The 16,726-nt window shown below is 46.8% G+C and overlaps 5 protein-coding genes across 5 annotated transcripts; 2 read left to right on the forward strand and 3 right to left on the reverse strand.

Annotated features, from left to right (window-relative positions):
- Positions 1 to 1,495: 1,495 nt before the first annotated feature.
- On the forward strand, positions 1,496 to 2,686 carry ANOM_006026 (MFS monocarboxylate transporter; the record flags this gene model as incomplete). Its single annotated transcript, XM_015551283.1, has 1 exon — positions 1,496 to 2,686. The coding sequence occupies one exon, from the start codon at positions 1,496 to 1,498 to the stop codon at positions 2,684 to 2,686; it is 1,191 nt and encodes a 396-aa protein (XP_015406552.1).
- A 438-nt stretch (positions 2,687 to 3,124) lies between these two features.
- On the reverse strand, positions 3,125 to 3,559 carry ANOM_006027 (acyl-CoA thioesterase; the record flags this gene model as incomplete). Its single annotated transcript, XM_015551284.1, has 1 exon — positions 3,125 to 3,559. One exon carries the CDS (start codon positions 3,557 to 3,559, stop codon positions 3,125 to 3,127), a length of 435 nt encoding a protein of 144 aa, XP_015406551.1.
- A 4,986-nt stretch (positions 3,560 to 8,545) lies between these two features.
- ANOM_006028 (indoleamine 2,3-dioxygenase) lies at positions 8,546 to 10,060 on the reverse strand (the record flags this gene model as incomplete). The annotated part of the gene is made up of 2 exons (XM_015551285.1): positions 8,546 to 9,718; positions 9,770 to 10,060. The coding sequence occupies 2 exons, from the start codon at positions 10,058 to 10,060 to the stop codon at positions 8,546 to 8,548; spliced, it is 1,464 nt and encodes a 487-aa protein (XP_015406554.1).
- A 1,901-nt stretch (positions 10,061 to 11,961) lies between these two features.
- Positions 11,962 to 13,729, reverse strand: ANOM_006029 (cysteine desulfurase; the record flags this gene model as incomplete). The annotated part of the gene is made up of 3 exons (XM_015551286.1): positions 11,962 to 12,384; positions 12,616 to 13,424; positions 13,480 to 13,729. 3 exons carry the CDS (start codon positions 13,727 to 13,729, stop codon positions 11,962 to 11,964), a joined length of 1,482 nt encoding a protein of 493 aa, XP_015406553.1.
- Positions 13,730 to 14,839: 1,110 nt separating this feature from the next.
- On the forward strand, positions 14,840 to 16,478 carry ANOM_006030 (amphiphysin; the record flags this gene model as incomplete). The annotated part of the gene is made up of 3 exons (XM_015551287.1): positions 14,840 to 15,095; positions 15,163 to 16,179; positions 16,235 to 16,478. Coding segments are annotated over 3 exons (1,245 nt in total), but the record flags the coding sequence as incomplete, so codon positions are not given.
- Between the last annotated feature and the right edge of the window lie 248 nt (positions 16,479 to 16,726).

Raw genomic sequence — 16,726 nt, forward strand, 5'->3', positions numbered from 1 at the left:
TTTCCTAGTAGAAAAGGTTTACTGAATTAACTAAATGGCAGATTATAGCTGTAGTGTGGAGGGAGATACAAAGGAAGCCTGTTGTCCACTTGTATAGGATGTAGTTCCCTTAGGGCCTGTTCGGGGGAAAGACGAGCTAAATCCCGCTGTTCCCGCTAGTTGTAGAAGCTGTCCTTGCTCCATTGAGGGTCCTGCTCCGCCTATTCATCACTCTATCTCGTATGCTCAACTGGGATTATAATCATTACTCAAAAGGCTATCATGGTGGAAGCAAGCGCTCTCCCAACCTGAGCCGACGCCCAATGCCAGGCATATTCGAACATTGGTTGTATATGTGTTTTTACAATATATTGATTCAAGTATAATACCTTATCGAGGTGATCTTCTTTTGTCTGTTATCATAAATAAAAATTGGATGTCAAGATAATGTGAAGGCAGTTGTCCATTTATTAAGCCATGTTTTAGCACATTGTATTGTTTGTGTAGACACCAGTTGCAGCGGCGTTGCCTGCTGGCGTACCCTATTCGTTTAGCTTTTATCATGTAGGGAAGCTAGGGAAAAAAAAGATTGAAAATTAGAAACATACACAGTAGCAGCAAGACAACCCCATGTATGGATATACGTTGAGCGACATGCCGTCTTCCATTATTCAACGTGGATAAAATCTTAATAAACACAAAATGGCAACGCTCCTCCGGGAAGGATATCTGAATACATCTTGGATAGGAACCAGGGAAGACTGGAAGCAAGCGTGTCGAATGCCAGGAACTTCTCTTTTTGTGGTAATCATTCATCAGAGTAGTACCATGGCTTGCGTTCAAAGATATTAGGCCTATTCACCTCCCGTGGAACACAATTCCTACCTTCCCCCGCTGTGGATCATACTTATAATGTGGGGATATCTTCCTCGATATACGGAGCTGGTCCGATAATGAGACTTACAGGAGGAAAGTAATAGGCTACTGGGGCAACCCCCTCGGCAATTACTTAATTGCAATGGTCTAGTTACCGGACGTCGTATTTTATGTGAAAACCTATGGGTTCTGGTTGAAGTCACTTAAGTAGCCGCGGCACGGGGAGATAGGCGGCAACAGCGGGATTTGCGGACCAAACTATTCCAATACTAGACACCAGATGCGTGACCCTCAAGAATGATTAGATGACTTGTGTACATGGAATTGTAATTTCTCTTGAAAACCCAGTTTAAACCTTCGTCTAATAGACTAGAAGGCATACGCGCAAGTTCAATGCATTATCTTAGCCGAGTTGAGAAGGGCATAGAGCACGACAATAGAATCAAACCACAACACGCGAAGCTTGTCACCTAGACAGACAATACAACAGTTGTTGCGGAACTATACTTGTACTACATTTTTTTTCCAGATCAGGGGAAAATATTGGTACTGCCTTACCGAGCTTTGATCTTTCAAATGCCGAAGAGTCACTCTTTTATAGTATCCTTCCATTCCGTACGAGAACAATATCACTTCAGCCATGCCCTCAGAATCCAAGTCGAGCACAGTTTCGCAGCAGCCTAGCATAATAAAGCCCCCTGACGGCGGCTTTATGGCCTGGTGGCACGTCTTCTTATGCCACATGGTGTTTTTCAATACCTGGGGTCTTGCCAACAGCTATGGTGTGTTCCAGCAGCACTATACGGAAACGCTCGGGCATTCTGCTAGTGACATTGGGTGGATTGGAGGCATTCAAATGTTTTTAATGCTCTTCGGGGGCGTCTTCTCGGGCCGTGCGTCTGATGCCGGCTACTTTCGACACTGCTTCGTGACCGGGGTTATCATGCAAGTCTTCGGGATGTGCATGGCTTCGCTGTCTACCCGATACTATGAGATTCTACTTAGCCAAGCCGTATGTGTTGGGATAGGTAGTGGTCTGGTATTCACCCCTGGTCTCTCAATCATGGGCTCATACTTTCAGAAGTACCGCTCTATCGCAGTAGGCTTGTCGGCTGCTGGTGGCGCAACAGGAGGAATGGTCTACCCAGCAACAACAAACGCACTGCTCAATCATTCAAGCGTTGGATTTCCGTGGACAATGCGCATTCTAGCACTGATAATGCTGGTCACGCACATCCCTTCCGTGGTAGGGTATCGGCCGTATTTACCACCGCGCTCAACAGGGCCTGTGGTTGAATGGAGTGCATTCCGCGAGTGGCCGTTTGTGTTCTTCACGGCTAGCATGTTCCTCAATTTCTGGGGTCTATACATGGCTTTCTATTATTTGGGAATATTTGCCCGTGAGCAAATTCACCTTAAAGAGTCAATTAACCTCCTTGTCGTCTTAAACGGTGTCGGGGTCATCGGGCGGAGTTCTCCCTGTTTCATTGGCGAACGCTTTACGGGCATTGTCAACATAACCATCTTCTGCTCCGCCATTAGTGCTATTTGCGTCTACTGTTGGGTGGCTATTGACGGTTTAACGGGGCTATATGCATGGGCGGTTGTGTACGGCATCTTTGCCGGGGCTACACAAGCCCTGCTCCCGGCGATGGCGACTCGGCAAACGAAAGATATCACCAAAGTCGGCACGAGGACAGGGATGGTTTTGACGATAGTTAGCTTCTCATGTCTAACGGCGCCGGCTATTCAGGGTGCGCTTATTCAAGCCTGTGGCGGAGATTATATCGGAGCCAGGCTTTTTCTGCTAGCTCTATCGTCCTGGGGATGATATTTTTGTGGCTCTATCGATGGTGTCACGTTGGGCTTAAAGTCGATGTGAAGGTATAAGACTGGGGATGCATATTACCGGCGTTGTGGATTTCATGGTATACGTACGTGCATTGGTCGTCACTTTGCAAGTGGCTTTTGACGGGCTCATTGTGGTCCTGAAACACAGTCACTGTGCTTCATATGTGGTGGAAGCAAAGGCGAGGATGGCCTGAGATACATGTATTGGAGGGTTCATGATGTTAAGGCCTTAGACTACTCTATAAATTCCTCTTGTTGTGGAGTTTTCACTAGTTAAAAAGAAGACAGGGAATAGATTCTCCGGATATGCTTTACTGGAATAATCGAAAATTGACCAAAGAACCTGAATCAATCACATATTCATATATACACTCATTCTAGTCTGAATCCATTCTCTATCTCTCTCATAACCACAATGTCACAAGTGAGGCCCTAGATCGGCATTAGGCCGTAAAATAGTCTGTTGGGTCATGCTTGCAACCAAATGACCGTTCTCATTCCAAATCCTCCCCTCGCTAAAAGCTCTAGCATTTCCTGCAACAAGGGCTTTTTGCTCTGCCATATGCAAGTTCCCAAGATTCAAATCTTGAACGAATATCCGAAGGGAAAACTGCAATGTCGCGCAGGCGCTAGCTTGCCATAAATCGTATGCGCTATGGAGTGCCGGAACATATGCTAAACCCTTGTCTGCGTAGAATGCCAGAGCCGAGACTTGTTCGGCTTCGTTATCGAGGGCCACTGGTGCCCGGAACTTCTCATTGGTAATTGTTGATGGGGCAGGTGGAGGGCTGTCGATTCTATTATTCTGCTTTGGGCTTTTCTCGATGTTGCCGTTGTCAAGAATAGGCCGCATGTCGACAAAACGCTCGACATCTCTATAAAAGACCCCGATTCTTGGGTGTATTTGGTGGAGGAGTCGAGTATCTTCTGCTTAATGTGCTAAATGATGATTCGGTCCCAGGAAGGATGGAATAGGTTATGGCGGAGCAGGGCTGGTCAATGTGGAAATCTGCTAAGCCTATCAAGCATAGCCTAGTAGAACGTGCAGAACTGTAAAAGTGGAGATCTTCGGTAGTGAGTATAGTACAGAAAAATGTTTCATGTCTTTCATCGAAACTTTACAAGAGCATCAGAGGGGCTGGCATCAGATCCCTCTCGCCCTGACTGTCCGTCCACGTACCGATCGCTATGTGATATGACCGGTCCAGAGCCAGTGTGCCTTGTTATTGTCAACGAAGCAAAGAAGCTCGTAAATGGCTTCAAGTTCTAATATGCTAGTCTTCTGCGTTGCACATTACTATTTGTCTTATTGATTTAGGGATTATAAGGTAGGAATTAGTATGCAATCATGTCGGGTAGATCTGCATAGCTGGGCCTATGCAAGTTGCTTACGGTCTTTATGATTATAAAACTTGAGTTTGAGAAACCGAGCTCTGTTGCACTGCTTAGCGAGCGATATGTTTCCTATGAAGGGCAGGGCACACACCCGGACACTTGGACAAGATGTTTCAATGAGTGGGACCGTAGTTGAGACAGTAGTTGGGGGTATATTTGGAACCTGTCGTGGACAAAGCAAGCGAATATGGTATTGGGGTATGAAGTATTCGCATTTCAATGCGTTGAAAGCAAGCCCAGGATGTACCGAATGATGTGTCCCACTTAGGCGAGCAAGTCATCAAAAGAGATTAATCTGAGAATTGGTGATGAAGTAGCCTTTTTAAGAGCAATGGTAATGGTGATTTGTACGGTTAAGAGAAGCTTCAAACAAAAAGGAATTACAAGTCTATAGTCTTGAATTTAGACAGTTGCACATACGAGCATAATCTCCCATGTTGAGAGAGAGTTTATCTTGTTCTAGGCACAACAGTTCCTCCATGTTGTATACATGGTGTTTCTCTTCTTTTCACGTCAGAAAAGTCTCTTGGAGTACTCTATCGATTCTGAAGAAATGTACTTCAATATGAAATGCCACAGTCGGTATCACTCCAAAATGTCCTAGACTATGTATTTGACAAACTATAACCAGAACTTATCTTCGGGATCGTATCACCCCACAATCGCGACAGACGTCTAGAGTATTGTCGCGACTGGGTTGAGTCACACGCCATAACTTAGCTGCCTTGCAAATGTTGTCCTTGCCCTTTTCCCGCGGACAGTCGATCTTACTTGCGACCTCTTCGGGCATTTCTGGTGTCTTCTCCGTGATTCTCTTTCTCAGAGGGAGCCCAAGCACACACTGGCATTCTTCACAGTACTCAGGCAGAAGAGAATAGACACACATAACGGCCCTGGGCGAAGGTTGAGAAAGGATCCCGATGTTGCGTTCGGTAGAGGGTTGATCTATTGTGAAGTGTTAGTACATTGTTAGGGGTCATGACTCTAGAGGCGTTGTTGAAGATCGTCTCTGAAGGAAGGAGGGAGGGAAGGCTGAGGCGGGATAGATACATGTCTGAATAAAATAATGAGCTACACACTATGCCTACCTCGTATGGTATACTCCTTGCAAGTGAATTAGAAACGCAGCGAAAGATTATTAACTTTGATAAAACTAGGAAGGTAGCAGCCTGGATACAGACACGATGATTTTATATGTGACAATTCTACCCAGTGCATTCTTTTCTGTAGGCAATTTGGGGGAAATCCAAGACTCTACAAAGAGTCTGCCGGGCAACAAAGAGACAAAAAGAAGACCGAGAAAGAAGTCTGTCTCATTCCAGATATAACATGGAATGAAGCAGAATAGATGGCAAAGTTCCGTGTTCTACAGTCTTCCACTTATTGACCGGTAATAAGCATTCAGTAGCAGTGAGAATTTGATCATGAACATGATCCGTGGTAAGTAGTGCCTGAGTATATAAGATACACATAGATATTAAAAAATACCTTTTACACAGAACTATGTTCTATCATTGTTCTTTCAAACAAAGCAGCGCCAAGAAGACAAAGCAAATAGGGGAAATCATACGTGAAATACCGTCAGATTTCTAAGGTAAAGTTCCTAGCATGACAGCTTGGAATATTGCGGTACAGACGCTGTCTGTCAGGCCACAGCCAGCTCTGATTATTGGCTGATACCTTCTGTAGTTCCTGAATAGTCGCAATACTCCTTATGTAGTGGAATGCTCCCCTGTGTACCGTGCTAAATAAAGTCAGACCTTGAGAGGACTTTGTAGATCTAAAATTTTGAACGGGGCCGATCTAAGCCAAACCTTCATTCAAGGTATGGTCGATCAATCACATTTGAATAAATATACCACTGCCTTTATATTAAATTACTGTGTGCCCCAAATGTCCGCAACCTTCCTCAGAAGTCTTTCGGGAATACCCTGTAGACTTGACTTTTAGGGTGGCCTTTGATACATACAACGAGTCAACTGAATACCGGCTGCTTTGTACATTCTATACCATGTCAGTTCGACAGCCTGTCATTCTACCTTCTTAAAGCCCATTAAACTGTAGTCACAGCTTACTAAAAATAAATACGTGCACAAAGAGACAGCCTCACGGACTAGAAGTTTCCACCAATTCGTACGCTATTCGGGTCTACACTTCAACGCACAAGCTGGCAAGAGCCTTAATCCATGCTAGTTAGGCAATGAACGATTAACGAGCATGGGAAGATGACAAACAGCTAGGAGACGAAAGAGAGACCAGAGATCACTGGGTTCAGATAAGTAACTGCATTTCAAACATACAAAATGGTAGTGAAATGAGTGAATCCAAGACATGTCCAATATGGCCAAAATATGAGATAGAGCATAGATTGTAGCTTTTAAGGATGTCTTATGTATATAGCGTTAGAAATAGGTTGGAGAACCCTCCAGGAATTGTCCGTCTTAGCGTATGACATATATTGCGTAGAGGGTCATTGGGCAATAGACTCATGGAAACACTCGAAACATGTAGGTCCCGGACACCAGCATTGTTGTCGCACTGCCTCTCGAGCAATCCTATTTTCCACTTCCCTCGATATCATGACATAGTACAGTATCTATAACCTAGAGGCAACAAGAGTTAGAAATACACAGGAAGCATTACTTGACTGAGCGTAGTAACCTCAACTCACATCGGAAACTACACAGCATCTGGGCGCTTTCCCGGTACCTTCGCAGCTTTTTTTGAATTCACCTCGAGTCGCGGGGGCAAGTTCCGGGGGTATGCAGCTATCGCCAGCACCGGCACCACAACATTGTGGGTTGCTATACAAACCGTCGGGACAAGGAGGCTCGTTGTCGCCATTGACACTGTCAAAAGCCGAAACTAAAGTAGAGGCTAAGAAAAAGGCAACAATTGAAAAAGTCTTCATTTTTTGGGCGAAAAGGAGCAATCGAAGAAGGAAGAAATATGAATACAGAGAAAATACTTCTGCAAGCAACCTTGAAATAACTCTATATTTGAGCAAAAGTGACCAACGAGTGCAAGATATGCAGTACGAGGACAATCAGAGGTGCTATCAATTATATGAAGATATTGGATTGGAAACAGAACCAATAGCTTGGGGACCAAATCCCCAAGCACTTCGGGCTCTATATAGGTTGTGTGATGGGTCTGTTCAAGCGCCACAAGAGACAGCTCTATTGTCGGAATATCTTTTGAGATGTATTTGGCCATTGGTACCCCGTAGTTGGTGACCATATGACAATTCTAGGACTTATACGCCGATCAAGCTACACCGATCATGCAATTAAAGTTCAATAGGGGGTGATCAAAGCTAATAGTCCATGTTGGCACCTTTGACTACACGTAGTCTGCAAATTACTACTCTGGACAACTCACTTAAATCAATTGGGAAAATACATCAAAAATAGGACTCAAGAAAAGACACCTTTTCGTGTGTTTTACTATCTAGGGTAGAAGATCGTTCCTCTTTCGCTACATGGTAATTGAGCTCTATTGTAAGGCCAGAGTTGACCTCTACTACCTTGAATATTCCCATGGATATGTGTGATATGATAGTAACACGATAGCCACATATATCAGGAGAAAATTATTCTCATTTATCGAGTCAATCACACCTAATCTACTTCCATAGAGATCAAGGTTAATAGTAAGATTAAAAGAAGCTAAATCGTAAATCAATATATTAAGAACTATTTAAGGATTCATATTAGATGAAGTATGTAGAAACGAATATTCACAAAACACAGTCGAGAGCGAAGCTGGTTTCCAATCTGAGATACTGAAGCTGACTCTGACAAAACTATCTGGGCTAAGGCTTTAGAGCCAAACTGGCTTGCACCTCTATCTGTCCCGGACTTCGTCGGTATCCATCATAAAGACGAAGGCACAGCAAGAGTTTCGACTCCACCTATATACGGTTGAGTGGGAAGATTAGGTCCAGTGTCGCAATACCTCGGGCCGAGTATTAGGTCATCCAACTATATAAACTTGGCCAATATTCGTTGCGCATCACCTGATAAGGACAGGCTTTAACGCATTGTTAGATACGATGGTGAGTTTGTTCGAGAAATTGGATTTCTCAGATTCGAACCCTGGCAGGGTCAAGTTAAGGTATATATGTAACGGTAGAACGGGATTACATCGCATCAACCACAGTCAATTTTAGATAGCAACAGCGCTGAGAGCTGAGATACGGATAATCATACAACTGAAAGCGAGGTAGATCACAAGCAATAATCTCTATTCACAATGGTATCATCACATCTGTACAGGGCGGATTGATGTCATTGGCTCGTCAGGTAGCTGTTGAATGATGGTCCCCGAGAGCTTTTAAACTAGGAAAACTGCATCTGCAGTAATGGTCGAAACGCTGAAAAATCAAACACGCAATTCGCTAAAATCACACGAGTCCTTGCCGAAAAGATACCGTCATCGTTGATCACCAGTGGCAAATGCCTCCTTCACTGTCGTCTGCTGCCCAGGTCCCCGACAACCCGACAACTTGCAGATGACCGTCAGGATGCTCGCCGACTTTGCTTAGGGCTGCAAAGCTGGCTTCGGCGGGTGCATTACTCAGAAGACGTCGAGCCCACGCATCGATGGCCGGCTCGCCAGTCTCATCTCGTGCTTGTTTAAGGAATGGAATTAGAGCGGTACCTCCCGTTCCTCGTAGCTTTTTATTCTTTCCATCACCGTTGCGAGTGTTCGCTAAGTTTGTGGTGGAGGCATGCCTACGTGGACTGGAAGACCGAGGTGCCCGGCCCTTGGCATCGCGGGATGGAATGATGATGTAGCGGGATACCATCTGGATGTGTTTGTCCCGCAAGGTCCGGAGCATAGAAAGACAAGCGTCGTATGCAATGCACAATGCTTTGTCTGAACGACGAGCCTCCACATACTCCCGAATATTGGCCACTGTGGATACATGCTCTAGGAAACGACGGTGAGGCCCTGGCATATACGACCTCATCTCGTGGATGAAACCGTGGCGGGGTGCCCCTGTAACTCCTTCTTTGTCATCCGTATTGTTTTCAGAACGAGTTTCTCCGGTAGGTCGGTGTTCCACTCCCAGAGCAATATCCCAAAACTGAATCAAGGAGCTCTGAGCATTACTGCCACCTCCGTATTGACGATACTCGGGCTTTGCGCTCCCGTCGTCATATAGCAGACCATGAGGAAGCCCCGCATCGGCCATGTTTTTGCTGCCAGCAAGATAGGGTCGGATCCGGTGGTAGAACACATACGGATCACAATTCTCGTACATACGTTCTAGCAGCGTTCCTACTTCATCTATGACTTCTGCGAGCCTTTGGAGGGATTCTGTCACCACCAGGCTATTTCCAGTTCGGGCTGCAGCAATTGCTTGCAGCGCCAGCGCCAAAGATGGCGCACCCCGAGCCTCAATGGCAACAGAAATGAGGTAGAACCATTGTTCATCCAATGAACCTGTGAATGTGTTCAGACAACTCAAGTTACTGAGGTCGTCTGCAGCTTCCTCGGGGAATATAGACTTGTAGTTCCATAGACACACCCCTGCATATGTAGCAACTGGAGGGAGTTCCAAATGTTGGCAAACCTCGAGCAAGGGTACGGTGAGTTGAGGGGGTACTCTCTGGCGAGAGTTAGTATGAACCGTACAGAAGAAACCATACGCGTGACTTACTTCAGACGGTTTGCTGCCTCCCCAGACGTATCCGTGGAGGATGAATCCTAGGACAACATAGGCCCTTCTCCATTCACCTTCTGACTGAAGGTAAGACGCGGATAAGGTAGGCATCTGGTCCACAACATCCCGGATCCTCCTACTCAGCAAGAGCGATTGTAAATTCGAAACCATCCACTCCCACCGAGCATAATAGGGGTCAGGTAAGACGTCAAGAGGTGGCTCGGGAGGGAGAAAGCCATGGTCTGGCGAAATGCCGTAGTCTGCTAGGGCTGGAACCGGTGGAAGCATGGTGACTATGATGAGGGACAAATCCCAGTAACGGATTCAACGGTGCTGACGTCTTAACACAGACACCAAAGAGCAAGATGGCCAAGGTAGTACTGACGTCAAATTAGTCTTATGAAAACAGCCTATATGGCCAGGGAGTAGAGGACATACATTCTCAAAGTCTAGTGCGTTAAAGATTGTGGTCGCGTGACCCCTTGGATTAACAATCCGTAAGATTAAGGCTGAGCCACGGGTATAAAGAGTATCCAGAATGAAGGAAGGCTGATGTCAGATCAGAAGAATATCTCAGATCCCATCGAAAAGCTGGCAATGGATGGTCACGAAAGAAGGCCGGGGGTTCCGGGTTTCTCCCGGTAGTTGTCAGTGAAACACCAGCCAAACCTGTGGGTGTGGCAAGAAATGGAAGAGGAACAGGGAAAAGAAGGAAGGAAAACAAATGGTCCACGGTGAAGACGTGACGAGGAACCTTAAATGAGCCAGCCAGAGAAAAAGCCTCACGAAAAGACCGACGAAGACCCGTGGGAGATCGACGGGAAATGACGAGAATTAATCAGCGGTTAATGACGAGGGTGCCACCGGACTCCTGAGACCGGGATAATAGGCACGGGGGGGATAATCCCCTCCGTTACCGTTGCTCGACAGAGAGGCGTGGCCTAGAGGCCTGTTGGATGCGCAATAAAGGGCATGGGAGGGAGTGGGCCAACTGCGACTACAGAGCACGGAATAAATGGGCAGGCATACTGTTGCCGCCGACCCGGATGGGGTTGTAGTATCGATATGGTCTTCATTGGTTTCAGGAGGGTGAGGTGGCGCTGGGCTTCCAGAAAGTCGAGCAGTAAAATAGAAGGATCAAGATCGACTTTGGAGGGAAGAATAGTGTACCATCGAGGTGTCAACTAGAGCTTCAAGAGCTTGATCTATATAAGTATATACTCTATCTTGATCCCAGACCAGCGGAGAGCATTGGGTGCAAGCGAAAGGGGTGTCCAGTCACGTGCACTAGTCTGAGTGCTAGAGAATGAACCGGAAGCCGCTTCCATGGGCGGTTGAGTGCGATTTCGGACCCGCCGGTTGCAATTAAGCGAGAGTCTACGCATGTTCGCTCACACCCACGCCACCCCATTGAGGTCTGCGGTGAATCCAAGGGGCCGGACTTCCCGCCCCGTTATCAATCAGCTTATTCAAACCTCGGTGACCGTGGCTGTTAACCCCGGAGTAACTCCGACGCAAATGAACTTGAAGTCATCACTCACTTTGGCCGCATCCAGTCTAGTTTTCTTGCAGTGTTCTGGTACATAGCAAAACAGATCACCTAAAATTTCACACAAAGATGGGTGAAGAACAGGACATCGTGAGTTATCGTCATGTTGGTTCATCTATCAGCGAGCTGCAAAGAACAAACTTGAAATCCAGGAAGAGTATTCCAAGATCTTGAACTACAAACTGTAAAGCTATCTGAACTGTCTGTGCACTAGCATGCCGCTGCAGGTTTGCTTTTCGACCCCTCCTTAGGTTTGTTGTTTCATGATACTGCCACTGGAAGGCCGGTTTGTCCGATATGATGCATTCTACGGTCTGGGTGATCTTATACCATGTGCAATGGCGTCATATTGTCTCTGGACTTGGGCTGACTAGTTCAACTTGCAAATAAACCACGCTTAGGAAGCCAACCGTCGTCCGAATAAGATTCATTCTTTATACAAATTACTCAGAGATCGTCATCCATCCGTAGTGCTATCCCAGCTAACGCCATCCCATGGGAAATAACGGGAAATTTCAAGACAGAAAGTATAAAACAGAGAGAGAGAAGAAGAGATCCAGATCGGTCTTCGAGCAACCAAAAGACCTATTTAGACGGCCACTTGAAGGATTAGGGAACCCCGCCCGAGGTATATTACAGTTTAATGTTGACTCCATTCGATCGTGTTCAGATCTATACCTTCCTGCACCAGCTCCCACAGGGGGCTCAGCTCGCGTAGGAAATGAACGCGATCCTGTACCGCCTTGAGTACGTAGTCGATTTCGCTATCCGTAGTGAATCGTCCAATTCCAAAGCGGATACTGCTATGGGCGCTCTCGTCACTGCTACCCAAGGCACGAAGGACGTAGCTGGGCTCCAATGACGCAGAGGTACAGGCACTACCCGATGACAGAGCAATGTCTTTCAAAGCCATCAGAAGAGATTCTCCTTCGATGTAGGCAAAGGAAATATTGACACATCCTGGGTAGTGATGTTCAGGATCTCCGTTAAGGTGTGTGTGTTCCATGGATAGGAGGCTGTCGGTCAGGCGCTTCGACAAACGATCAATGTGCTTAGTATCATACTGCCAATTCAATTAGCGATGTTCACTGATGCATAGTCGTATGAGGCAAACAAAATAAACAAAGCAACAGTCAACTCATCACCCCTGCTGAGACGTCATAGGCCCATGGGTCACGCGTTAGGCGTGCAGCTACCCCCACCGGCCTCAGAAACCCATATTTGCAGTATATAATCATCGGAAGACCGAAAAGAAATTGCACGCGTAAGAGGAAAAGAAAGAAATACAACGTACCTCCATGTCCTGGGCGGCGAGACGGCAGGCCTCACCGAACCCAACCACCTGATGAGGAGCAAGAGTACCACTGCGCAGGCCTCGCTCCTGCCCACCTCCAGTAATGAGGGGATCAAGACGGACCCTGGGACGACGTCTGACATAGCAAGCCCCAATACCCTTGGGGCCGTAAATTTTGTGGCTCGAAATAGACATCAAATCAATATTCAACTTATTCACATCCAACGGGATCTTTCCCACAGCTTGTGCAGCATCCGTGTGGAAGAAAATCTTCTTGGAGCGGCACAGCTTTCCAATCTGTTCCAGGGGCTGGATGACACCGATCTCATTGTTGACGGCCATGATGCTGACCAGGGCCGTTTCAGGGCGAATGGCCGCCTCGAGATCTTCCATTCGAATCAGACCGTTGTTCTGCACGGGGAGATAAGTAACTTCGTAGCCCTCATCCTGAAGATGCCGACAGCTGTCAAGAACACACTTGTGCTCGGTCTGCGTTGTGATAATGTGGTTCTTTTTGCCGGAGCGCCCGAAAAACCTCGCCACACCCTTAATGCTCATGTTGTTACTCTCGGTAGCACCGCTAGTGAAGATGATCTCTTTTGAGTCCGCGCCGATCAGCTTGGCGATATGCTCTCGGGATTGCTCGACCGCCTTTTCCGACTCCCAACCGTATGCATGGGTTCTCGAGTGAGGGTTGCCGTAAATTCCGGTCAAAAATGGGAGCATGGCGTCTAGGACACGGGGACCGTTGGAGTTGTTGCTTGCATATCGAGATATATCGGTCGCGCTCCTTGATCCATGACAGTGGCCTGCTTGAGGATGCCGGCAGACGGGCTCATCGAGCATCGCCGGAAACACCAGAACTAGGGAGCTCCACCTTCTGCGACTGCACCCCAGTTTGTTTCATGAAATCCTTCTGCTCCTGCTTGATGGCGGTATCTACCGAAACCTGAGCATTTCCAGCTTTGGTTTCGGAGACATAGAACCGTCTGGATGGAGTGGCGAGCACCCGTCTGGGTAGGGCGGAAGTGAAGGAGCCATGCTGCATCGATGGCAGTCGACGAGCGTAGGCGCGAGTTGCCTGTCTCAGGGCTGATTGGGTAACATTAGACATCATTGAGATGGATCCGCAACTGTGCCATATACGATAGACAGTTGGTGATAAGAGGAGACGGAGGGAAAGGGAGAGCGAGAGACGGGAAAAACTTTGGGTACGGTTATATCATTGCCGAGCCCACTAAGCCCGATCGGATTTATCAGATAGTCCGAAGGTGCTTTCCCCTTTAGGAACCGGCATCGGGTTTTTGAGATAAACGATACGATATACGGTATAACCGGTAACACCTTTGATGAAGTATGGAGATAGTACTATTTATCTTGGAGTAACTCTCAATATGGTTTTCATCAATGGTAACATGGTCCGAGATTTCAGTATATATTCTGACAAATATATGCGATCAAGGCACAGATAATGACGCGAAGGATCACGTGGGGTAAAATAACCGGGATAAATCTGCAGCTCTCCGCGGAAAAGTCCCGTCTGCACTAGTCTGGTAATTGTATCCCATTGATGATAACATACCTCCGTTCAAGACGAGTTGTAAGATTTCCAGTGTCAGCTTATTGTGGGGAATTCTCAAAGCAGTTAAAGTTGACCCGGAGTATAATGCAAATGATGCAAACCACGGGAGGATCAGGGAGGGCAAGGAAAAACAGTTCACCCCGAGGATCACTCAGCCCTGTTGTGCCAGCTTTTGGATACTCTGGTGCCTAATTCATTAGCACCTAGGGATGAACCCCCGAGATCCGCCTGTATTTATTAACTCGGCATTGCTAACCCGGCGCTTGTGCCACACCTTTGAGGCCCTCCAATATACCATACTCACAAGAACAAGAACAATAAGTAGACTCAAAGCTGTTTTTATTCGAAACTACCGATCTTATATTTCTTCCCGTTAGGTATCTGGCAAAGCTGCACTAAGGTCGAAAGTGCAGCCAGCTGCCTATTCTCCGAGAACGAGGTCTTATGTCATAGCACAGCCACAGCGCCGAGCCAAACGAACTGAAGTCTAACCGTCACCGGCTCTCCGCCGCCCTACAAGCCCCAAGGCACTGCGCCGAGCGAAAGATTACTTCCCCCACCTCCGCCGCGCTTCTTCCTTCTCCTTCCCTATTAACTGCTTTGAATCATACCTCTTACCTGTTCACTTGTGGCTGACTTGCCAGCGTCTCTGTTTTTCTTCTTCCTTGTCCCGATTCCTTCCGGAGTACTTCGCTGCCTGCGACAGAATCAAACATGAGTTTGAAGGGCTTTCAGAAGAGCATTGTCCGAGCGCCACAACAGTTCAAGGCCAAATTCAACATTGGCGAACACACGAAGGACGTAGTTTATAGTGATGCGGAGCGGCGTTTTCAAGAACTCGAGAAGGAGACTAAGAAATTGCACGATGAATCAAAGAAGTACTTTGATGCCATTAATGGTACAATCCTTCATCCCTCTCTAGCGCCTGCGTTGGCCTAATTTGTCTCGCTAATGGACTCTATAAGGCATGCTCAACCATCAAATCGAATTCTCCAAGGCCATGACAGAACTATACAAGCCGATCTCCGGCCGCGCATCGGATCCAAGCTCGTATACGATCGAAGGCAACCCCGAAGGCATCCGGGCTTGTGAAGAATACGAAGCGATTGTACGCGAACTCCAGGAATCTCTCGCGCCCGAGCTGGAAATGATTGAAAGCCGCATCATCAGTCCTGCGGATCAGTTGCTGGAGGTCATTAAAGTGATCCGCAAAGTTGCAGTAAAACGAGACCATAAGAAGTTGGATTATGATCGGCATAGGGCCTCCCTCAAGAAACTTCAAGATAAGAAAGACAAGTCTCTCAAGGACGAAAAAGCTCTCTATAAGGCTGAAAACGATGTGGAGCAAGCCACTCAGGAATATAACTACTATAACGACTTGCTCAAGGACGAGCTGCCGAAGTTGTTTGCTCTCGAGGCGGAATTCATTCGACCACTATTCCAGTCGTTCTACTACATGCAACTGAACGTCTTTTACACTCTTCATGAAAAAATGCAGGGGATGAACATTGGCTATTTCGACCTCACGTTGGACGTTGAGGAAGCGTACGAAAATAAGCGCGGCGATGTCAAGGAACGTGCTGAAGAATTGACCATCGTTCACTTCAAGACAAAGGGTATCCGCCAACAGAACTCGAAATTTGGCAAGGACAAGTTGGAAAAGGAAAATAAGTTTTCCCCTCGGCAAAAGGATCCCGACGTCGTTGAAAACCCTCCCCCTCCTTATTCTGCTGCAACAAGCGGCAGCAGCTTTGTTGCGGCAGCCAAATCGAAAGCGAAGCCAGCTCCTCCACCCCCGAAGCCGAAGCCAGCAAGGTTCGCCGCACCGGTGGAAACGGTCACAGCACTGTATGATTATGAGGCGCAAGCACATGGCGATCTCAGTTTTTCCGCGGGAGATGTCATCGAGATTGTGCAACGGACAGACAACCAGAACGAATGGTGGACTGGTCGCGTCGATGGACGGGAAGGACAATTCCCTGGTAAGCTCTTTATTCTGCATTGCTGGCTTTATACCGCGACTAACCATTACCAAAGCAAACTATGTTCAATTCAGTTGATCCGATCCTCCTTCCACGCTATATATCGCTTCTAATCTCGTTCTTGCGAATGTCGTTTTAGTGTAGCAGGAGTTTGCGGTGTAGCATGATCTCCCCGCTTGCAATTCTTATGTTTCATAGTCGCTTGCTTTACTCCAACTCGTCTTGCATATTCTCTATTGCGTTGCATAGACTTTTGCATGGTAATACTCGTTCACATGTATATATTAATTTTTGGACATCGTTCCTTCACCCAATCAACATCAACATTGAAAGGATCAAAATTTTCTTTCAAAGTAAACTTCCTGTCCAAGCTTGTTAGACTGTAGGCATCTACATAAGAAGGTTAATAGTATCATACATTTCGTGTCTAGAGTCCGCCATCCTCAGCTTGAAGACTAGAGACGAGGTACTATACAAGGAACTATGGTACTAAACTGTTGAGTTCCTCAAAACGTATTTTCTTTTTCGAGAAGCAGTTACTAATTAG

This window comes from Aspergillus nomiae (genome assembly GCF_001204775.2).
Source record: "Aspergillus nomiae NRRL 13137 chromosome Unknown contig00148, whole genome shotgun sequence".
NCBI lineage: Eukaryota > Fungi > Ascomycota > Eurotiomycetes > Eurotiales > Aspergillaceae > Aspergillus > Aspergillus nomiae.